A 24,513-nucleotide genomic window follows, 5' to 3' on the forward strand; every position below is an offset into this window, starting at 1 on the left:
CAAAATTTATGAGCATGTCCTGGAATTTCAAAAAAAAATGAGGTTCAATGTTCTGGCTCACCTGGATTAATTTCATTTTTAATCTGTAGTTTGAAATTTATTGTCCTCATTTTGTCAATGGCCCTTCTAAATTTTTCACCAAGTCAGATTAATCTCCACTTCCTGGGCTGACCTTAATGTTGTCACTTGCATGGATAAGGTAGCTTTCTGGATGTCAATATTTCATTTTAGGAGTAAGAAAGAATGATTTAGTATAGGTAAATTCAATCTCATAGCAAAATAAATGTTTTTACTTAAGGTCAATAATCCTTTTACAGTGAAAGCGTCATGACTTTTTGTTTGTTTGTTTAAATGCAATCTCTAATTCTTCAACCTTAAGACAGTTATTACAGACAAGTTCCCTCTCATGGGCCAAAATAAGTTTTTGTGTATGACTGTAAACCAAAATTCGTTTTCGGGAAATAGACATTATGAGATGACATCCTCCATGAATTGGCTAAGTACTTGGCATGCTGTACGTTTCCATAACTCCGATTTAGGAGACAGAAGCTAGCACTGGTTGAGCATCCTCTAGGAGGCAAGCACAGAGCTAACCCCGGGATAAGATGACATTATCAAACTTATCCTCCTTAATGACCTTATGGTTTTAGGTACCATTATTTCCTACTTAAAAGTGAAGAGGTGGAGGTTTAAAGAAACTGAATAACCTGTCCATGTTTAGCTAGTAAGTGGCAGAGCCAGGATTCAAGCCCTGCCTTTTTGGAGTTTTGAATTCCCATGGTCTTTCACTCCACCACATTGCTTTGAGTTTCCCATTTGTTAAAAAAGAAAGAAGGGGCCGGCCTGGTGGTGTAGTGATTAAGTTCATGTGCTCCACCTCAGTGGACTGGGGTTTGCAGGTTCAGATCTTGGGTGTGGACATAGCACCACTCATCAAGCCACATTGTGGCAACATCCCACATAAAACAGAGGAAGATTGGCACAGATGTTAGCTCAGGGCCAATCTTCCTCACAAAAAAAAAAGGGGAAAGACATTCATGTCAAAGTACTAGAAAGTAGTCACACTGCTTATATCTTGTTGGGAAAAAGCCACTTATCAATTCAAGAATCTGTTCCCACACTATTAAGATCCAGTTAAAGGCTACCACTTCAGTGAAGCCTTCTCTATTCTGATCCACAGCCATCCTTGCCCTTTCCAAATACCTACCAGTCATTTCCTTATTTCACTCTGTCCGGGCATGATAGTGAAAGTGTCCCATCTCCTTAGTCTCTTATGTGTGCTTTGTTTTCCTTAAAAATCCATCATTTTCCAAAGCAAACACTCTACTTATGCTTCTCTTATGTCCATTATTGGGTTTATCCCAGAACTAGGATCAAAGCAGAATTAGAATCAACTTTCAGCCCATTTTGAAATGAAAAGGATTCACATATAAAGAAAATACATTATTAAAGTATTAAACCATGTCAGATGATCTTTTAAGTCCACGTGGTTTTTGGTGGTGATACGACTGATATTCCTTTCAACTTGTGATAACATTTTTCAAACACTTTGCTTTCCTTCATTAAATCAGTGCTTAAGTTATTTGGGAAGCCCCGTGAGCTGGGGGGTCATAAGTGCTTGAGTCTCAACACCAGCACTGCCATTGAATTGCTGAATGTCTTTGAACAACTCACTTTGTCTCTCTGATCCTCAGTTTCTTCCACTGTAGAATAAAGATAATGATAGTACCTAGCTCATTGGATTTAATACAATAATATCTATAAAATATCCAAACAGCACTTGACAAATGATTGGCACTTAGCAAATATGTATTCTCTTCCTTCTATTCATATATTCTCAAAATCTATTCTTATCTTTTCCAATTTACCTATAAGGGAAATGAGGAATTTGCAGGCACAACTTAGGTGTGAGCAGATCTATTGTCTTCATCAGGGTGCTCAGCATATTTCCATACTTTTTTCCCAACTGTACCTCTGCTACAATATTGTCCCCTACCTTGTTTCCATCTTCAGCTGCTGAAGCTTTTCACAGTCAAGCTCCAATGCCACCTCCTCAGGAGAGCCCTCCTCCATCCTTCTAGCCAAAGCAATATCTCTTCTAGCTCCATTTCTCTTAACAATATTTATCACATTCTATTGCCATAGATTTCATCATCATCTCGTTTCATCCAAGTACAAGTTCTGAGGCTTCCCTCTGCATATTTAAACTTCATTCCGGGTTTCAAGGACCCCCTCTTTCTGCCTGGAGGGCTCTTGAATGTCCGGCATCATTGTAAAGAGAAGTGTCCGCGTGGGTCAATGCGGTAAGGCTTAACAAATCCTTGGGGCCCTGGCAGTCGTGACTTTCTGGACAATCAAGAGTCAATATGCACAGGACACTTAATGAAAAGCAGTCGGCAGACAGTGATGAAGAGAATGGCTAATTGGCAGGCAACACAGAGCACCCTATGGGTTTTACAGTGGTTCCCACTTTTTCCCTTTTGCTGGTAAATGATGGGGTTAGGCAGAACCTCAATGCTGACTTCATTCCCCCTCACATTAGCCCCTTGGGTCATATACCCAATTCTTGGACACACCAAACTCCTACAAGGATAAGCCCCGTTCTCTTTTCTAGCCTGGATGACCTTCATCCTGAGTTCTTTCTTGTACTTTTTCCAGATCGTCCTTGAACCATAAACTCTATTTTACTTCTATCAGGATCTTCTCTTTTGATTTTCAAGAACTTCAGCCAAACATTTCCTCTTGTAAATCAAAAGCTTTTGCTTTCAATTATTGTGTCTGATGTCGGCTTCAAGAGCTTATTTTGAAGTTGAAAAAAAATCAACATTTTTTTTCTCTCTGCTTTAATAATCCTGATTCTTTGAGAATTATTTTGTGGATGCTGCTGACTGAACAACAAAATGTTCACAAACAAAGAAGAGCAGAAGGGAAAATTATCAAGGTTGATATTTTAGTATAATATATTTGACACTTTATATTATAGATATTTGCATACATCACATCTCTCCTAACAGGTGTAAACTCCTTCAAGTCAGAAGTTTACTCTCATCTCTTTATATCCTCTCAAAGTACCAAGACTTTCGTTTTGCATAGAGTAAGTAAATAGTAAATACTTGTTGAATTAAATTGAAAAAGCACAATACATGTGTTTTGGAAATCCAAGGGCAAAGCCACATGGAAGGACTTGGAAGCCTAATAATACACAGACACTGAAATGTGCTAATCAATTGACCCAGATAGACAAAAGAACAGTAGTTTAAAATTAAAAGCATGCAGAAAATTGTATTAGCCTTGATCAGAAGGCCACATTATAAAAACATGTTAATAGGATAGGTGACACACATTTAAATGTTTCTTACACATCCTACTGGAATTCGATACTCAATCTAAATAAATTATGACTTGTTTGATTAGTTGTTCCTGTGCAGCCAACTCAAAATTAAATTATTTATGTAAAACCAAAGAATATTAGTTGGAGATATTACAAATGATATTTAAAAACTATCTCCTCTTATTTTAGGTGCATAAGATATAGTCTGTCTGAAATAATTCACTATTTTATTTAATTGTTCTCTTTGTGGCTACTGTTTTTATTCAGGTGACAAAGGGGAAAAGGGTTTGCCTGGGATACCTGGAGGAAAAGGCAAAGCAGGTACCATATGCTCATTTTGCTCTTTAATTTCTAGCATCATTCCAAATATAAAAATATTTTTATAGAAAAACAAAAGTCTTTTCGGTGTGCTTAACCTTATTTTACATGGATTAGAGAAAAGGGAAGAAGCTAACTTTCTTCTCTATCTGCTGATGACTTTCCAAGCCCTGAGGAAGGGGATGAAGGCACGTTCCACCCCCATCCTGCTTACTGCGAGAAGGCAAACCCAGCACATCAGGAAGCAGCCCTCACTCTCCTAGCCCAAGAGAAGAATCCACAACGGCCTCAGCAATAGGACTGTATCAGCACACCTTACATTCCTCCAGCATCTCAACTGAATGCTGGCCAGCAGTTTTCCAGCAGCAACCTTGCCTAATCCAGAAAGGCCTATGGTTACAGAACACGTTTTCAATGGCCAGGGAGATTCTCCCTGAGTAATGAGAGTTTTATTTCCAGTGCTTTATGCAGGGAAAGAAAGTAGACTATTCTTGGGGAGCTTCAGTTGTTTCTATCTACAGGTGTAGTGAAGACTAATTCTAAGAACTGTTTTAAATTCCTTATATTTAACTGTGAATATGGGTAAACAAAGCCACAAATATTTTTTCCTTTGGCTAATAAAATTCTTTATATTTTTCATCTAACTAAGAAAAAAGCAAATGGAAGTGTTTACATGAAGCAGCATGAAAAGAAAAAGGGAATCATTTGAATTTCATATCATTTTCCTTACAATTCCCTCTCTGTCACAACATCAGTAGGTCATTGAAAAGATAAAGGAGTGAAGGAGAATGCAAGGCAGAAATTAAAATCATAGTCAAAGCACAAATGGGACAACTGATTCTTGAAATTGTAAGTTAGATCTATTCATAAGATTTAAACTTAGTCCTTGAAACATTCAATCTATACTCCAAAGAGATAATCAGAATTAATGTTTGATTTCATCACGAAAGTCCTCTCTTGTCTGGGGAGAGTTGTGCGAGCCCGTGAACAATGCCGTAACACATGAGAAGACTGGCTAGAAACATGTTTTAAGAAAGCCGTAAAGTTATATTCTGAGATCGGACAGGCACGTTTGGGTTCAACAAAAAGGTCAAATGGTCCACAACATGTATGCAGCGATTTGTCATACTTACTCTTCTTTTTAAAAATTCTGCTTTAGAACTGTGTTGTAACTCAAAATATTTAAAAAGATATTTTCTGAGTTCCTAAAGACAACGTAAATCGGAAATGGTGTTTTAAATAAAGGATTAAAAGTATAGCCATCCACAGAGACATACCCAAACTAGAAAAAGATAAAGAATATTGAGAAGAGAGTGACAACTCTTTTCAAATGATCTGCATACACTTCAACATGAATTCACAGTTTTTGTCATTTAAAAGGTACTGTCTGTGATTGTGGAAGATACCGGAAAGTTGTTGGACAACTGGACATTAGTGTTGCTCGACTCAAGACGTCTATGAAGTTCGTCAAGAATGGTGAGTATATTCTCTTTTGCTTTGTGGTATTTATCTGTCAATTTAACCTCTTTCAACACTACAATTCCAATATTCCTAGCAGGAAATACCTCGGGTTGGGCAAAAGACTACTGAGATAGTGTTAACGAGTTTAAAGGCCTCTCGAAATGCTAATTATCCACTCAGACTCCAGGATGCTTCAGGTCCACTACACGGATTCATCCATATGTGCATTGCCTATGAGTAGAGAGAGGGGAATGGAGAAAAGGGCAAAGTTTGGCAAGCCATGCCTTGAGAATAAAAAGGGACAGCAAGAGTCAAACAGAGCTAGCATCTCAGCAAATAGAAGTAATAATCAAACAATAGTTACTTTCTTGAGTCCTTGGAATGATAATAAGAATTACCATATGGGTACTGTGTTTAAGCTGAAGTGTAGAGAGAGATTACCTTGCGCATAGATAAACAGCAAATGAACAGTGGAGCAGGGACTGGAAAACAGGATTTGCTGACTTCTCTACCCTCAGTACAAATCAATAGGAACATTATGTTTCTCTAAATTTTGCAACTTCCCATACTAGTCATTTTAGTTATCCCTTGTCCATTTTCCCACGATAGTTAGCAGTAAAGCCTTTAAAGTGGGGCTTATGTGTTCTCTTCTGAGACAGTATGAATAAAGGAACTATTGTAGTTACTGACACAATTGTTTTCATTTTATTGTACTTTCATTTATTGTAATTCAGTTATATTTGTTGTACATTTTTGAAAGCATACAGATTCCATCTTGTGTTCCTCCTCATCTTGTAATATTAGACACAAAGGAAATGTTAATATTAACTAACTACCCTAGTTATAGCTCTGATTATCACTTGTACAGAAGATGCTGTCTCTGACATGACTTCAACTCTAATGAATAAACCAAACCTCAGAGGTTCAACATAGAACAATAGTTGTTAACATTTGAGTGGTCACAGATTTCTTTGTGAATTTTAATCCATGAACCCTAAAAAGCATATGCAGATGCCCCCGAAGCCCAAAGCATGTATACCACATTTTGAGCTCAGGATGCTTTTGAGTCTCCAATTCTGTCTTGAAGTTTAGTCAGTAGCTCAGTCGATTTCACGTACCTGGAGGGAATCAGTACCTGTTCATAGCCCAGGAATTCGACTCAAAGTGGAAAAACTTCTGTATTATTTCTATATCAGTTTAATAAGATTTTATCATTCCTTGCAATTCTGAAAGCACTGAGGCTACAGAGTGCCAGAGACATGGTCCTTGGCCTCAAGACATTCACAGTTTAGTAGGAGACACACAAACAAACAATTAGGCTAGATGTGTTGAGTGCTATGAAGTGGAAGGGGCAATGGAAACATAGAGGGAGAACACACAAGAGACCTTGTGTCCATCCAGGGGCATCGGAAAGGTTCTTATAGGAGAAAATACTTCTGCTAAGATCTAAAGGATGAGTAAGAGTTTCCCAGGTAGAGAAGCTGTGGGAAGACTTTCCAGGCATGAAAGGCTTGGATGTGGAAGAAAGAAGGGCATGCTTGTGGGACTGTAAGTATGGCAAAAGCACAAAATAGGATGGGAAAAATAGCCTGAGATAAGCTGGGTGAAAGTTCATACAAGTCTTTGTCAAAATAACTCTCGCTTTCACAGTTGTGTGGGAAGTGAAGGAGGAAGAGCAGCAAGGACAAACGAGAGGAGCTTGTTCTTCATTTGATGACTAGAAAGGTGGAGAAAATATTAAACCAGTGCCTACCTCATAATAGGGCTTTGCAAAATAAGTGTTGAATGTTGAATCAATGAATTCAAATCCAGCCATATTATATTCTTGTCTTTTCCCTTTTTGAGATGAGTAATCATACTCTTCTTCTCCTCTGTGCAAAGTCATAGCAGGGATTAGGGAAACCGAAGAGAAATTCTACTACCTTGTGCAAGAGGAGAAGAACTACAGGGAATCCCTGACCCACTGCCGGATCCGGGGTGGAATGCTAGCCATGCCAAAGGACGAAGCCGCCAACACGCTGATCGCCGACTATGTCGCCAAGAGTGGCTTCTTCCGGGTGTTCATTGGGGTGAATGACCTTGAGAGGGAGGGGCAGTATGTGTTCACTGACAACACGCCACTGCAGAACTACAGCAACTGGAAGGAGGGGGAGCCAAGCGACCCCTATGGTCATGAGGACTGTGTGGAGATGCTGAGCTCAGGCAGATGGAATGACACTGAGTGCCATCTTACCATGTACTTTGTCTGTGAGTTTGTCAAGAAGAAAAAGTAACTTCCCTCACGCTACATATTCATTATTTCCCTGTGACTACTATCGCAGTTATTTTTATCCACCGTTTTCTTCCTAATTGCACTAAATTCATTCTGACTCAGGACAAGTGAGACATGATAGACTGAGGTTTGGAATCTCCATCGTCATGCCCTTCTGTGACAATTTTGAACAATGTCATACATCATATGTTATTTAGCCAATAGCTCACTGGGTTGCATGGGTCCCAAGAGAGAGTTTAAATTACTAGTTGTGCAGGAGGTAGTTATCTCTGTCTCATACGAAATGTTCTCTTGTCCACCTCTCCCTAGAGCTCTAAACCACTATCTAGCCCAGTGGATAAGTGGACAGTTTGCCCTTACCCAAAGCCAGACATATGGGAAGGCTTTCTGTTAGGAATGTTGAGATATTATCTGTCTTTGAACCCAAGATCCCCAATTCTTTGACCAGTCACCCATCAATCACGGTCATAGCTGCACTCATAAAGTTGTCTTGTTTGCACAGACATAGAAATACTTCAACTCTGAATCTCCGTATCAGGGACTTCTAGCCCAGTGACCTGTTCTACTTTTGTGAAATCAGAAGATTGACAGCCTTCACTGAAGTATACCAAGCAGTTGCCTTGGCCCTCTTTCTGTAGGCCCATGCTTAATCCTAGGCCCCCAGGTATTAACTCTCTGATTTGAGGAAAAGGAAACTTTGGAAATTGAAAAGAAAAAAAAAGAGAAGGTTTGTTCCCAAATAATATTATTTATAATCCTCCTACTAAATTGCCCCCTGCTATTAATACAGCTCCATTTTTCTTTGTCTTGGTTTACGCATATTGACTTTCCTCCCCTTAGGCATGGGAAATGAGGAAAGAGGTTTGTGAAGCCTTCAGAAAATTCTAGAAGCTTCAGGGTGCTACCAACACCATGTCTCTAAGTCCACTCCTCCATGCCTCCAATATATCATTCACAGTGACATTTCACGGGAGGCTCTTTACTCTCTATAACTGTATGTTATACAAACCCCACTACCAGAGATGACATCAGAGGAATGTGTCAGGCATGGAGTTTGGAACATACCTCAGACTCACACTTACTGAGCTGGTAAAATTCTACTTTGAACTGCAGATCAAACCTCAAAGCAGCTTTCATTTGGAATTTAAAAATAAATAGTTCAAAAAAACTCTAGATCATCCCATTATAAACTGCTACTCCAGTTATAGTTTGCGGCATAAGATTAGACTGTTTAAAATGCTTGCAAAATGGTTAATGAAATAAGAGAAACAAGATCAACAACATATGTTCACCTTAAACCATCTGTCCATGATTTCACCCATGACTAACTGGTTATGAGACAGGATTTAATTAGGTTATTTCTGTGGGTGTAATTAGGGTCACAAACTTAGGTCCTACAGGGGCCATACAGATGACATAAATAAGTGAAATGGAACAGGTGGGGATCCTAGCACACTGAACACAGCTTGCCCTTTGAAAAGAACCAGCTGCTCCACAGTTTCTGCTTTTTTTGCCACGGAGGACCCAATGTCGCTACATGTTCTGGCATTGCAAGAGAAATCAGAAAGTTGGAACTTTATAAGATATCTTTATATTTTTAAATGTTGGCATCTAATCAATTTTTAATCCAAATTTTAAGTCATATGAAACCGTCTGCTAGCCACAATTGTGACCTTTCCATTTCTCACCTCTGGGGAAAAGTTCTGAAGGTTCTAACCATATCGAATGTCATTAGGATACAATGCATCAAAGTCAAGATCTCTCATTAATATCTCATTCAGTTCAGTTCAAACAGAAATTTGTTGAACGTTTGCCATTCACCAGGTTAATAAACTAGTTACTTATTCAGACTTTTGAGACTGTGGCATATGATAATTTGAAGGCAGGGCAGCTTAATAAAAATTAGAAAGAGGACACCATATCAAAGCCAGTATTCTTGGGTAAAATACGAGCCAAGAGCACAAGGGACAAGAGCCTGGAAACACTTAGAGGAAAAGACAAGGATAAGAAGAGAGGAGAGAGGGAATGGACAGCAAACCTTGCCTAGGGGCAGCTCACATTGGAATCTATATTTTAATTTGTTCTAAGCTCCCAAAGTATGAATATTTATTGTGTATACTGAAAGTGTTATTATTTCTGTTATGATTATTATAATAATAACATTTCTCTCAATGACTCATCTTTGCTGCCAGTGCTTCCAAAAGAAGAAGACAGAGTTAAAGAATAGGATTCATCCTGCAACTTTGCCAGGAAGAAATTTCAAAGGCACCACATACTTAATTAGATTTACTATAAAACTTACATTTTGTGAACCACTCTGTGCGTTACAAAATAAATGCCTTCACGTATCATTTCTCATTCTATCCTGATCAACTCTGTGAAGTACAAAGAGAAGACTTCTTTACTGCCATTTTTCCAGTGAGAACACTGAAGCCCAAGGAAACTAAGCAACTTACCAAAATCAGCTCATTTGAGAGAAAAGCAGGACTCTAACCTGCTGATCGAAATTGCCAATCCAGTCTTTTCTCCACCCTCTGTTTATTGCTCTTATATTGAATGGAAGTTCATCTATGATTCCTTCGTGATAGCAGGGGCTCAAATGGTCTTTCTTGATTACTTTCAAAAGTTAAAGATTAGAGTTAATTAACAGAGATGCTGGGGATTCAGAAACTTGCCTTACAAATTTATTGTTCAGTGGTTTATTTTTTTAATTCATGAATATCTATACACGGCATCAGTGTTGGGGAGGTGAGTTAGTGTGGTATTACTACAGTTTTGCAGATAACTACAAATATAAGGAAAGCAAAGCAGATATATGAAAATCAAGATTCGCCCCAAATAAAAATGAGTAAATAATTATTTGCCCCATAAAACAATTCATTAGAGAATTCCCTTAAATAATAACATTTAAAATCAATTTCACTCTTAAAAAGTTGAATTTATACTCAACTTTTCAGAGACACATCTGGGTACTTCCCACAAACTACATGAAAGTTCCAAGGGAAGAAAATAAAAAATTAACTCACAATTTCATAACAGTGCCTTCTCAATCAACATAGTCTATAACCAGGCAAGAAGAGATATCTTATGCCCAGATTCACTGTCCAAACATCGTGTAAACGTATACATCCTGTGTTGACAGAGACATAACAAACATTGATTACACTTTGGTCAACTCACCCATAAACACTACTGGCTTTTTAAAAAAATCCATTCTGCCCTGCTTAGATCTGCATTATCCAAATATGGGCTCCTTTAATCGTTGTTAACCAACTAATTTTCAGCTCTCTGGATTGCGTACTTCGAGGCAACGAGATGTCTGTGGAACAGGAAAAGTTAGTTTATCTAGTTAAATCGCAGCCCCCACTGCATCATCAACAGATCGAGACTGAACGTTTCCAGAGATTATCTCTGATTAGAAACTTGTGGTAGGATTCCACGCACGGTAACACAGGTTTGCAAGTATCGCTTTGAAATTAAAAAATCTGGATTTGGTGTCATGACTGCCTTGAATTCCATTGCTGACTGTGCCACTTACTAGCCATATATGGGTAATATTTCCCAATATTACCTTATCTAACCCTTGTTTTCCAAATCTATGTAATTCCTCCCCACAGAGTTTTCTGACAACTAAAGGAGGTAATGTATATGGAGGAAAGAATCAGAGTACCAGCTGGACACAATACATGGGTACAGAAAAACAAAGAAACAAACCATATTTTAAGATACATAGGGGGCCGGCCTGGTGGCACAGCGGTTAAGTGAGCACGTTCCGCTTCTCGGCGGCCGGGGTTCACCGGCTCGGATCCCGGGTGCGGACATGGCACCGCTTGGCATGTCATGCTGTGATAGGCGTCCCACGTATAAAGTAGAGGAAGATGGGTATGGATGTTAGCTCAGGGCCAGTCTTCCTCAGCCAAAAGAGGAAGATTGGCAGTAGTTAGCTCAGGGCTAATCTTTCTCAAAAAAAAAAGACATAAAAAATTACTCAAGTGAAAGAATATTTGTATATAGCACATACAATGTGCTAATATATGATATATTCATATATATGTATGTTCTCTCTATGTGTGTTTGTCTGTGTATCCACAGAAAGGTAACTTTTTTATCCAATTTATAGATAAAATTTTTGTCTTCAAGGCAGTGAATAAATCTTCCAAAAGCTGTGCCACTGTTTAGAATTAGAACTGAGGTTCATAGCTGGATATGATTGATTCTAAAACCATCTATACTTTTTCTAGAATGCAGTTCATATGAACCCACATTTATCACACAAAATAACTATCTTTTTAAACTTGAAAATGATCATTGATTGTATTATCTTGAGATGGTAAGGTCTTCATGGTATAGCTAAGTTTCTTAAAATTTGAGGGGAAAAAAGTCATATCCTTTCAAATGCAGAGTAAAGGAAAGGAACTATTTGCCATAGATATTGTATACATGAATCTTTTTTATCAATATAGAACTTTCCTCTACTGCCTCCCTACCAGGTGGTCATGCAGTCCATATTTGAATGTTTTTGGTAATTTCATAATCCTATTAGAAAGTTTTCCCTCATAGTGAACTAAAATACATGTCTCTCTAATTTCCACCCATTGTCCTTGTTCCACCTTTTGCTGTTTATAACTCTGAGAGGTCTGGCCCTGAGGCAGCCTGGGGCAGTCTCTTAAGGAAGGTAAATTTCAGAGCACGGAGAACTGTCCTCACTATGGCACTTGGTTACATATATATTAGATTTACTATAAAAGGTGGGTATGCAGTGTTACACATTTCTCTAAACCTGGATGGCATGCCCCACATCTAATGAATTCAAATTTTGTTGGTGAAGCATGAGAGGCACAGATGTAGGGTATAAATGGTATTCAAAGTCATGTGGGGCATCTCAATCACAAATTATTTATTAGGGTGAGATACATGGTGGACAGGGTTCAACCCCCATGGGAGGAGGCTGTTAAGAGGTAGATGGTTTGATAAAGCTCCATGGAGGGGATTAGAGGCAGGTGCCCAGTGCCAGTGGGAAAGTGAAGCCAAAATCAGAGTCCAGATGCATGAAGCCTACATGATGAACAATTGGCTTAGGTGGATAGTAGAGCTTATTAACTCATTAATTCAACAAATATATTTATGAAGCATTTAATGTGTGTTAAGTAACACCATGATAAGGGCTGGAGACACAATGGAAAAGAAGAAAGATTAGGTTTCTGGCCTCATGGGCAGAACTCCTCTCAGGTTCGTTGAACATCGAGCCTACCACACTGAGGCCCAAGATTTAACCCATTGTCAAGGAAAGAATATATAAACCTGTCCTATTTTTACCCTTACTTCTTCTTCAGCATAACACCTCTTCAAAGATGTGAAATAATTTGGACAAGAGAATTTTTTATAGAAGTACCACATTATCCTTTCTCAAAGAGCAACAGTGACACATCTCTTCAAATAAATTTACACATCCATTTTGGCTGACTCATTTTGAACAAAAAGTTCTCATATCAATATGTACACTCACCCACACCATTTCCTCACAAGATAGAATACATCCTTGTGGTTGTGCATGAATGAGCATCAACACCTAGCAAATATTCCCTTTCCTGATTTTTTTCCTGCTGACCTGCACCTAACATTCAGTGAAACCCAGATTTACTGTATGTTGTTACTTTCATATTAAAATAAGGACAGGTGGGAGGAAAGGAGGAGAAGTGAGTCATAAATTTTAAAATATGAGTACAGCAACCCCAAATGAACCATCATGTTGGCATCTGCAGTTGGGAGATAATACAGATTAATGTGCATCTGTACAATTTTAAATCTATATAACCTTTTGGTATATGTATTTTTCACTAATAATTTATCAATAGTTAAGCCTAACTCTGTGTAAACCTGGTTGGTGGGCTTTTGGGAGAGGGGATGGAGAGAAGACTGTCTATAATTCACCCCTTGATATATTGAGAGAATATCAGTCCCAGGGAAGGGTACCCATAAGTTCTGTCATGGTGGGTAAAAAGGTCAGGCAGGACAGGAAAACTTTCTAACTCTTGAAAAAATGAGGTAAGGGAAGACATAATTGAAAAACACATTCAATTGAAATCCAATAAAGTCTGGGTGAATATTTTGACTAAGAAGTATAGTTGACGTAATACAGAATTGTGGGAGACCATTCCCTAGTAGGTCACAGTTTCACATGGATATTTCCTGAGTCAACTTGAGAAGGTGCTTCTGGAGAAAGAGTACCAGGAGGAACACATGTGTTTTGCAAGTGGATACTTTCTGGAAATGTTCCTGTTTAAAGATATTTTTCCCTAAATCCCCTGTTTCGCATGATCTTCTCTTTGATTTTGCTGACCTTGGTACTTTTCAGGGACTCAACCTCCATGATGGATGCAGGATTTTTGCACTGGCATTTACAAGCACCGCAATTCTCTCTGCAACAGAGTAAGATACTATCTTTGCCCTACAGGACTTTAGAACTTAAAGAACAGAGTGAACAAATACAAGAAGCTATCTCCAATTTCTCTACATTTGAGAAAAAGGAGATAAGTTGATATATCCAAAAGTGCATTTTAAGACACCGGAATGAAGTATCAAACAGCACAGTTTTTAAAGAAGCTTGAAAATATTTCTTCTGGGTTTCCTAATACTAAACACCCTTGCAAAGAGAGATTTTATTAAAAGAGTAAGGCAGGGGGCAAATATTTGTGTTTGTGTCTCTACTTTTGAAAGTGCAAAAGAAAAATACCTAAGCACTTCTTTCCTCAGATAATCTATCTTATTGGGGACAGGATGGGGCATTACAGCACTGCTTCTCTTTTAAAAAGTTATGTTATAAGTCTCCCTCATTCTTAAATTTTCAAAAATTCAGTAGCTCAATATGCACTAATGTTCTAGCCTCATCAATTTACACCCCTATGCATTATGGAGATGACATTTGCAGGTGAAATTATACACGAGCAAAGGATGTGTTCCTCTGAGCACCACAAACAAGACCTCAGTTCTATATGGACAGAAATGACATGATATTTGGGCCCTGGTATGCAAACTCCTTAAGCTGAAAGTCTTGACTGTCAAACTGTCTGTAATCCCTCCTAAATAATTGGCATACTTGGGATTCTGACACATCCTTGCATTTAACATGATCCTTATGGCCCATTATTTCCTGAGAATTCCTAGCCATTGTTGTTAAAAATCATCCTCACCCTCTGCTGAAGTATAATTACCACATAGCTCTCGGGATTGTAGGCCTTTAGTTCCTTTACCCTTAACATAGTTTCTTCCATCGACACCTAAGGATGAAGAGTAAAAGGCAATTTCATCTTATTTTGTGCAAAAGTGGCTGGAAGTAAACTCACCCTCGTTTAGGTTTTTGCGCTCAATGTCCATAAGGGATCTTTGGGCAAGCCTTTGATCTCGTGAATCTCCTCCCCATCAATTTCAATAAAGTATGCTGGAACGCACTAAAACCAGACAAACTGATCATCTAGCTGGTAACGCAGCTCCTAGAAGAAAGCCATTTTTACAGCTATTTTCTAGCCATGATCTCAAACATTTCTCATCACACTCCCACCAGAAGATCTCAGCTAAAACTGCTCGTTGTGGTTAAGGATAAGGTGGAAAAACTTCTATTCAGTGACAGGCAGCAAAAGAACCTGGAACACCTACTGTGTTTGAGAAGTCTCAGGGGATTAAACCTTTGAGACTTTGTCATATTTGATCATTTTCTGTATCCCAGTTCTTCCAGGGCTTTCCTCAGAAATCTCATATTTAATCCACTACATTCTCCTTAAAGATGGCTGGTGGGCACTGTGGGTTCTGCCCATGGCCACATCACCTGTGTGATCAGCAATTCCTTGTACTGCGCACTTTGATTCACTGATGCCCTCCAGGGAGATGTGGGCTTCTGCTTTCTACTTCTGCTTTCATTTTCTCAGCATCCTGCCTCTCTACTAAACTTAATCTCTCCAACTATTCGAGGACAATAAAGAGGAGTAAATCTTTAATCGATCTCCTTTTGAATCCATCAGCATAAATTCCTCTATTTTTCTCATTGATGGAATGTGTCCAATAAGTCTTTGAGTCTTTTAGGACTATGTACCAGGCTTAGCACTAGCCCACTCTGACATGAGGGGAGTGCTGCATCATCCTTGTTTCCTCTCTTCCCACATAAGCCATTTGCTCATTTTTACCACCAAGCTCATGATGTTAAATGTCTTAGACCTAGATCAGGGATGAATTCAAGGACTAAAGAAATAAAACTCATTGATACTTAGTAATTAACAAGAGTGATAGCCACTAAATTATACATCTGAGCAAGTTTCCTTTTTATTTCTCCCACTATATTCACTCAAAATAGTGGTAATACTCAGCAACTCCACATGAGGTGAGAAATACATTATGTCTAAGAAGTCCTGAGCAATCGTTTCTTTCTCTTCAAAAGGCCTTGTCAGAAATAACTCATGCTATTATATAAGACAATAATTCTGCAACTCAGCAACCCATGTCACATATGCCTAAAGACTAGGTTCCAGGACTTGAAGTTTTCCATGCTGGCAACTTTGGAATTTCACTTTATCTGAGTCTGTGTCATAAGACATAGATATTTCCCACTTATGTTCTCTTCAGGACTGCCCATGGGCAGTCCTGGCCATAGGGTACCACAGCAATCATGGGCATAGAGATGGGATTTGAAAGGACAGAAATGGGTGAGTTTGCTTAAAGTAAGATTACTGAATGAGGAGAACAGCTATCCCAGGCCTGAGACCTGAGTTATTGTAATATTTAAAGGTTGGAGAGAAAGAAAGGAGAAGGTTCTTAAGGAACAGTGATAAAGAGGGATAAGAGAAGTAGTAATAGAATATGGAATGTTTCCAGAGGAAGAGAGCAGTCAACTTTATTGAATGCCTTTGAGACTTCAAGGAGAAAGCAATGATTAAAAAGTATCTATTGGATTTGTCAACGTGAAGTCATAATGGAACTTAGCAAAACAATTCTCGATAGTGTGATGGAGGCAGAAAGAGAAGTAGAGTTGGGTTGAGGGGGAAATGGGCTGCAAGGAGATAGAGATGGTATATGCAGAAAATACGTTCAGGAAGTTCGCCTGTAAAGAAGAGTTGAAGCAACAAGATCAAGAATGGTGGCTGGACATTTTCAATCAAAATAATAGTATTAATTGATATAATTTGAGTGTTATGCTAAACATTTTACATGTGGTTTTAATTTAATTCACAAATGAATCCTATGTGGCACATACTATTATCTCTATTTTACCTGTGAATGAATGGAAGTATAGAGATTAAGCAACATCCCTAAGGTCACTCTGCTGGGATTTCAATGCAAGCAGTCCAGTCCAGTGTTTGCATTCTTAACCACTGCACTGTCCTATCTCACCATAGGATAATGCGTGTATTTGGAAGGTCCAGACTTTCCACTATGGCTTTGATACTCGGGTTCTACCTAACTTCTCGCTACCCAACCTTTCTGAGCTTGCTATCTGTGTATGTAATGCATGTGTTGATGGATGTGTGGAAAAGAGGAAAAACTATACAAAAAAATGTTACTGTTTCACAACACCTCCATTGGTCATGAATAGATTAGAAACTTAGGAACATTTCATCCATTTCTCGAAAGAAATAAATAGATATTTCAAGAATTCTAAAGACCGCACTTTTTTCTGTCCCTCAGAAGGCAAGGAGAAACACAGCCTCACATAAAGGAAATGATTCTAATAGAGATAGAGCATTCCAGGGGGATCTGGTTGAAAACACTTAAAGTCAAACATGATGAAGTTCCTGAAAAAACCTTGAGAAGCAACTGCTCTGACTGAGAGAAAGAAAAATGACATAATTGGGGGCCCCTGGGCTGGAGCGATGTTATCCTGGGATGGAGTGTGACAGGAAGATAGAGAGCACAGGGTCCTCTTCAAGGACTCTGTGAGTGCTGCGGGAGGGAAGCTTGGTCTTGTGGGTCCCACGTGGTGAGGACATCAAGTCCTTTGCTTGGGATTCTGAAAGCATTCAGGCCTCTGCGGGAGAAATAGTATTCCAGGCTGGGAAACTACTCCCCGGCAATTTTAAATGACTCCTATCTTCCTCTCATATTACTGTGATGGATGTAACAGAAGGTGTTGTTTTAATTTAATTTTAAGAATGAAATATCACTTATTCCATGATGGCAATAACTTTCTAACTTTTGCAGTTATAAGTCACAGGAGTCTTGCCTCCAATCTTATCTCCTACTCTTATAGTCCTATGGAATAGAGCCACAAATTCATACTATAACGTATTATGAAACCCAGATATTTGATGAATGAGTATGCACTCTTTATAACATGGGTTTGGTCTACATTTTCAGCCTCTCCATTTGCTACCCACTTCTAGGTACACAGCTCCAAATCTAAACAGGTACTAGAAGTTTCCAAATGGGTTCATTTCTCTGATTTATGTTGCCTTTGTGTATTGGTCGCTGTTGTCTGCTTAGCAACCTTTCACTCATCCAGTGAAATGCAGCTCACACATCTCAGCTTCCCAGAGGCCCTCAGGAGCTTCTTCCACTGCTCTCTTGGCACAGTTCTGCATGTTCCTGGCACGGCACTTTCTGTTGAGAGCAGAGATTATACCATATCCATCTTTGTGGCACGAAGGCCAAGGCAAAGTGTGCAGGATATATGTGACCAGTACATGGTTGCTCAATAACTACCTTGTAAATGGCGAATCCAGGAACACAATTCAACATCTGCTGGTGTCCCCTAGTCCCGCTGTGTTAAGGGCAGCATTCTAGGAAGTAGGAGTGTTTTAGTTAGGGTCGTACATGAAAGACGTGGCACATGTAAATGAGGTAACTAAGAGTCGAAAAGGAGAACTTTTTATGAAGGAGTAGGCAGAGTTAAGGGAAATCATCAAGGGGTCATGAAACAGGTAGGGCACCAATAGCAGGGCCTGTAAGGCCAAGGTAAGGGATGGGTTACCAGAACTGGAGAGAGCCAAGTGTGAGCGCTACCTGAGAGGAGCTGTGGCCTTAGAAGTAAGAAACCAATCTGCTGCCAGGCAAAAAGGGAAGCCAAGAGATCATTAGCTGACATGTCTCCTACTGCTCTCTGTTCTCCCACAAGTGCTTTCCATTGACCAATCCCAAAGGGAAATCAGAAGGTAAAGGATCCAGTTGTTGTAGGCTATAAAATTCAGCCTCCTGAGGGCTCTGAATGTGGTAGAGGCAGACAGAGATAGATTGAAACAAAAACATCCACCACAGAGAGTGAAGTCCAAACTCTCTTCTTCAACACTCAGAGGCAGATGCTGGCATACTAAGGCATCTGGGAGCCAGGATAAGATAAGGAAGTTGAAGAGCTTTGAAATTAGAAAGGCAGCAAGCAGTCAAAAGCCAGGCTTAATATGGGCAGTCCTAATAAAGCATCAGAGGAAAGAGCCAGACAGAATGGTGGAACCCAGGTGTGGGGCAATGGGCCACGAACCTGGGATTGAGCAAAGGAGTTTGAAGGAAAAATAGAAGGTGGGGCCAGGAGAAATTCTCTAAAACAACAGAGTTGGTTGTAGGGACTTTTTACAAAATATCTACAGATTTATTTACAGGTGAGGGAGGAGCTGCTAAGTCTGCAGAGCTGGTTTTGGCAGATACAAAGGGACTAAGATATGATTCTTAACTTTAAGAGCTTTCCAAATGGCTAAAACTAAAGGGGCCAGCCGTAATTCCAGAGTGCAGTCCACCCCTTGGCATATCCGAGCATCTCAGGTCTTTGAAGACTCTCCTGCGATTCCTAATCCTTGAGAACCATTTTTGAAACATTTCCAGAAGACCCTGAAATACTCTGATATCACAGGCATCATGTTTATAAAAGTGTGTGTGTGTGTATATATATATACATATAGTATATAATATAGACATAATTACATATAATAAATATAATAATTACATAATTGTTAATATTATACATCAATTGACAATATATTAATTATGGATTAATTATATAATTATATATTAAATATATAATTATATTATGTCTATAATATTGCTATGTCTATAATATATAATTATATTCTCATGTTCTTCAAAAGAATTAGAGTAAGCTGGTATTTTTGAGTCTTTTAAATTCTAATCAAATCTCAACACATAGGACATGACTCAGAACTTTCTTCTCAATCTCAATCAGCTCAGTGAAGAGAAAGGTCATTTGCACAGGTAACAGTCACACTAAATATGCATCTCCGTAGTCCCTCTGTACCACCAGTTCTCCTTTCGTGCTGCTGTAGCCCAGAATCTTTTAATGGTGAGGAAAAGAAGCTCAGTTCACACTCACTGAAGCAAGGCTGAGGTGACTGTGGCTCATCTGGATCCACGGCCTGAAAGGGCTCCGCCTTATCTGGGTCTCCTTCCCCTTCTGTGGCTTCTTTCTCGAGACTCTCATCCTGTGATAGGAAAGACGGTCACCTGCACGCCCAGATTCTCCTCCGTCCACTTTACCAACTCCAGGGAAAATACATTGTGCCCTGCTGGCTGTGATACAATGTCCTGTTGTCCCCCAGGAGCTTGTTCTTGGTCTTATGCCCACCCCTGTGGCAAGAGAATGAGTGGGATGCGGGGGAGTAAGTGACACCTCCGTTAACTCATGGAATCTCTGTCTGTGTCTCTCTTTGTCTTTCTATATTTCTATCTATCTTTCTAGAAATAGATATATCTTTGTATGGAGTAGTAGTCTTTTGAATTATGTTGATTTGAATTGTACTGAAGCACAGAATGGGAAGAAGGGAAAGAAACAAATAAGGGGCATAGGTGTGCCATCACTCTACCTTCGTTCTGCCTGGGAGACATCACACATCACAATTACCTGCAACACTGATCCTTAGAAGTCCTAGACCTGAATTTTGTTCTTCTATCCAGTGGCCTAAGACCAGAAAGGATTTTAGATATAAATATCAGGAGGCACCAATACCCGTCTTGTTAAGTTGTAAGATGCCTCCTACACCCCTTCTTTCTTCTGTTCCCTCTCACCTCCCAGTTTCTCAGTTAACTTAGGCATATGCACTTGTCCCTGCCAAGTGATTCAACCCAGGGAAGCTGAAGCATGCCAAGGCTGCAAAAATAAATTTATTTACAGTTTCATATCTTATCTCAAAAATTCGTCTAAATGTCGCAATCTAATCCACAATGTGTTTATTTTAATATGAAACAAAATGTCTACCAGGCACTTAAGTAAAACTGATAGAGAGAAATGCAGGCCATATTTCTCCTTTGCACTGTACCTCGCTGGCACGCTGCTCTGAATACCTCAGTCCAATAAGCCAGACTGTGCTTACTGCCTCACACGAAACCCAAACTCGGGTAAGGCCTTTAGGATATATTGCCAGCTAGAAATCAATCCTACTGTGCCAGTATCACTTTGATATTCACTGAAATTTCAGTTTCCCCAAGTGTTTTGACGATTGCTAGCAATTTCCCAAATGAGGAACTCCCAACCATAGTTTTCTAAGAAGCAACTGCATCGAGGTATTTCAAATTGTTGTAAAGTCCATGGCAATCTTATTGTCTATTTTTTTTTATCAAGTTGACATTTTTGAGGTGAAAGGCCTTTTTTTTAACGATTTAAAGCAACATATTGCTGTTAAATTGACACATTATACCTGGCAATTTGACAGGGCCATCAGCCAGTTTGAGAAGGTGGAGTTGTTCAGGCTGCGAGGATAAATGCACGCATGCTCTTCCCTTCTGCTGACCTGTCACTCTCGTTCTGCTCCTGGGGGAATGCTTTTGGCCATTGTTCTCCACCACCCCTGCTTCTATCTTCAGGGAAGCCCCTCCTCTTTCCTTATCCTCCTTGGCCACAACTGATGTGGGTGTTAGAGACCGTGCCTTCTTTTGGGGTTGTATAGCCTTTGAACTCTGATTTTTTCTTCAAAAGTTTGGGACTTAAGGATTGTTTTAGGTCTCACACAGTCAAAGGATTTTTTAAACCAGAGTCGTGGTTTCTTTAGCAATGCAATCCCTTCAAGAATTAGTAGCTTCTGATCTCCTTGCTTTTGGTTCCATGTGCCAGCAACCGCACACAAAGTGCTTTGATGGGAAGAGTTCTCAAACCTGATGTACTTCTCTGCTTCCTGATTCTCTGCTTGCCCAGCCCTCTCTCAAGTCAGTGACCATTTCTCTGAGGCTCTCTGGAACTGTAGGTGGGAAGTCTACATTCTTCATCTAATCTTTGCCCCACATCACTTTATTCAACTGAGGAGTTTTATTCAAACTTTTTCTTGAATGTCTTCTAACATCTCATCATTAACTATTTGGCATCCTCTAACATAGAAACATCCTAATTTCTGGACTCTATTCTTTTTCGATTCTACTTATATATTGGTCAGTTCTCTTCTGATTTTTTTTTTAATAATAATCTTTCCAAAGGCAGACAATAATAGCCAATAGACATCAGTGCTCTTAGCCTAGTCATCCATTTCTACTAAAACTACAAGTTCAAGGCTCCTGCCTGTTCCGTCTCCTGAGTTACTAGAGGCAACAGTCTTTCCAGCTGCTCTTCCATAGTATAAAATGGACAGCTAATTTCTTATATATCCTAGCCTCTGATATTGGCCTTCTTGTTGTCTAACAATGAAGCCAATGTTATATATTATAGCTTTTTTTAAAGCAATATGATTCAAAATACCAATTTCTTTATTAATTAGGATACACCAAGCTTTGTGTAAATAAATGTACCCTCAAAAGTGGTTTAACACAATAAAAGTTTGTTTATCATTCGCATCACAATGGAAAACAAATTGGGCAGCCTCTCCATCTTGTAGTGGTCCCCATGTGGAACCCTTGGCTTCCTAGGCCACCACAGCAGACAAAGAGAGAGCTGGAGGACTGCAGGGTGTGATTTTAAAGGCCGACCATGGAAGGGGGGTTATATCATGACTGCCTACATTCTTCTGGCCAGAACTCAATAATTGGACCCTATCTAGTTACAAGGAAATGTAGCCTTTCTGTGAGATCTGGAAGAGGAAATGTTGGAGTAAACACATAGCATTTTCTCTGCTACAGGCAACTACAAGCTAATAGTAGGTGCACAGGTTCTGATTTCACCATGTATTGGCTGTGCGTCATTAAGCAAGTTATTTAACCTCTATGAACTTTGATTTCCTTCTCTGTAAAGTGGGGATAATGAAAGGATAACTACATTAGAGGGTCATAGGTTTATATATATAAAGTAATTAGAACAAGGCTGGCATACAGTCAGTGCCTTATAAGGTTATATATGTGCCACATAGTAAATTGTTGGGATGTCGCTACACAGCACACCAGGATAATTAGCAAATGTGCCATTTTAGAGGAAGTAAGATAGTTTTAAACCCTAGCCCATGTGACTCTACAGTGGAAATAATGTGTACCTTCATGTCTCATTTTGTGTCCTTTGATTTTTAGCTCATTTCAATTTTACATGATTTATTTTAGATTGTCTACTAAGTCAATGGGATGAGACACTAGTGAAAGCTCTTCAGATGGGGCTAATCTGGTTCTTGTTCAAGGAATATTCTTCCTAAGACTGTAGAGGAATTATCCGATTAATGACTATCAAATTTACCAGAAAGTGAGTCTGTATGCGAAAACATTCTTTCATTCATAAAATAATTTATTCATTTACCAAAACTGAATAAACATTTAATATGTGCCAGACACTGAGTTAAACAAAAAAGCTACGAATAATTGATTCTCTCTGTGGCGGTTGAAGCAGATTATATGCTTATGAGTAGAATTTACTATTATTTACATTTTTATAAATAAGAATTTGGAGTCTGAAAAGTTGCCATAGATGCTCTACTTTCTCCATTTAGCACAGGAAATGATAGAGTTAAGATTTACATCTAGGACTGTCTCATTCCAGCACCTACACTTTTTTTACCCCTCCAGCACGTTAGTCAGGGTGCTGGCAGGAAACAGCTAGTACACTCAAAATGGGTAAGTCACGGCAAGTTCTAAAAAGGAGCTATGAAAGAAATGTAGACAAAGTATGGGGAAACACAACGGATAGTGTAGTACACTAGGGCTAGTAACAGCTGGGCACTGTTAATACTTGTAGTCTTGAAATGAAAAGAGGAGGTGTCATTACCAGAAGACAGACAGAGAAGGTTACCTGTCAGAAAATGAGAATTTTGGTCCAGGGCTGTATCCAGCCCAATGTGATCCCACAGGGAAGAAACTGAGGCAATAAATACTCAGTGCTTCCCTCCTTTTTATCTCCTGTCAGTTACTCTCATTGGCCAAAATGAGTGGAAGCAGGAGAGCAAGGAAGCCCACTGATGAATAAGTCCTTATAGTGTAGCCTCCTGAAGAACAGAAGAAGGTGGGAAAAGAGGAAAGAGTGAATTTATTGGGAACATCAAAAGATATCCAACACAGAAAATGAAAGAGAATGAGTCTGAAGCGGCCAAAAAGATAACCATCACAACCACTTTAAAAATGGTGCACTCACCTAATTATATAGAATTTTTTTTAAAAAAAAGTTATGTCAGTCAAGATTTTACAAAGGATTTAACTTAATTTTCACAGAAACAACTTTCTTTTACTATGCATATTACCTCTGTTTATTAATATTTAGTCATTTTTTGTAGTAATAATTGAACTGGCAAAAACAGGTTTGGGAACAAACACGTTTGACTCTTAATAAGCACACATATCAATGAGTTGTAAAAATTAATAAAAGAAATCCCAACTAAAACTGAAGTCACAAAGGCCCATAGAAGGAGCTCTCACACTCCACAACTTGTCAATTACCCCAAACAGGAAGACATCAATTACAGCGTCGGTTAATTACAGTGACAGTTACAGACCCCAACAGGAGGAGATGTACCTTGTACTCCCAAACAAGAAGTGCAGCTACTTTACTGCTCCAGCTGGAGGAAAGAAGACTTCCTTCTTGCCCAGAAACGAGCCCAGCCAATGGAAAATGCTGCAGCTCAGCCAATGAGAAGCCATCATCCCCTGAACTTTTCCTTTCCTCCAATGAATTTTCATTTTTTCCTTGGGGATGACTTCGTTTCCTTGTCCCCACCCTCCTTACTATAAAAGCCTTCTACGTTGTGTAGCCCCTCGGAGTATCTCTCTGTTTACCACATGAGATACTGCTCCATTCATGAATTGTTTATTA

At 39.2% G+C, this 24,513-nt stretch overlaps 2 protein-coding genes across 9 annotated transcripts in view; one reads left to right on the forward strand and one right to left on the reverse strand.

The window, feature by feature from the left end:
• The window catches only part of COLEC10 (collectin subfamily member 10), a 432,391-nt gene extending 422,658 nt beyond the window's left edge, over positions 1-9,733 (forward strand). For all 3 annotated transcript variants that reach the window (XM_070221752.1, XM_070221751.1, XM_001496392.5), the window contains 3 exons: positions 3,599-3,652; positions 5,030-5,125; positions 6,992-9,733. In XM_070221752.1, coding sequence (XP_070077853.1) covers positions 3,599-3,652; positions 5,030-5,125; positions 6,992-7,383 — 542 coding nt within the window. In that variant the 3' untranslated portion in view covers positions 7,384-9,733. The remainder of the gene's footprint in view (positions 1-3,598; positions 3,653-5,029; positions 5,126-6,991) is intronic.
• LOC138915438 (carbonic anhydrase 13-like) overlaps positions 1-24,513 on the reverse strand; it is a 52,496-nt gene that overhangs the window by 17,502 nt on the left and 10,481 nt on the right. For 2 of the 6 annotated variants that reach the window (XM_070221756.1, XM_070221755.1), the window contains exons 3-4: positions 20,212-20,268; positions 19,684-19,792 (exon numbers count right to left, since the gene is read on the reverse strand). In XM_070221756.1, coding sequence (XP_070077857.1) covers positions 19,684-19,792; positions 20,212-20,268 — 166 coding nt within the window. Of the gene's footprint in view, positions 1-61; positions 208-1,207; positions 1,368-9,684; positions 9,758-9,838; positions 9,999-10,408; positions 10,513-19,683; positions 19,793-20,211; positions 20,269-23,499; positions 23,693-24,513 lie in introns of all 6 variants that reach the window. The other 4 variants (XM_070221757.1, XM_070221759.1, XM_070221760.1 and 1 more) reach the window with 3 other exon arrangements.

The sequence above is a fragment of the Equus caballus genome, chromosome 9 (genome assembly GCF_041296265.1).
Source record: "Equus caballus isolate H_3958 breed thoroughbred chromosome 9, TB-T2T, whole genome shotgun sequence".
Taxonomy (NCBI): domain Eukaryota; kingdom Metazoa; phylum Chordata; class Mammalia; order Perissodactyla; family Equidae; genus Equus; species Equus caballus.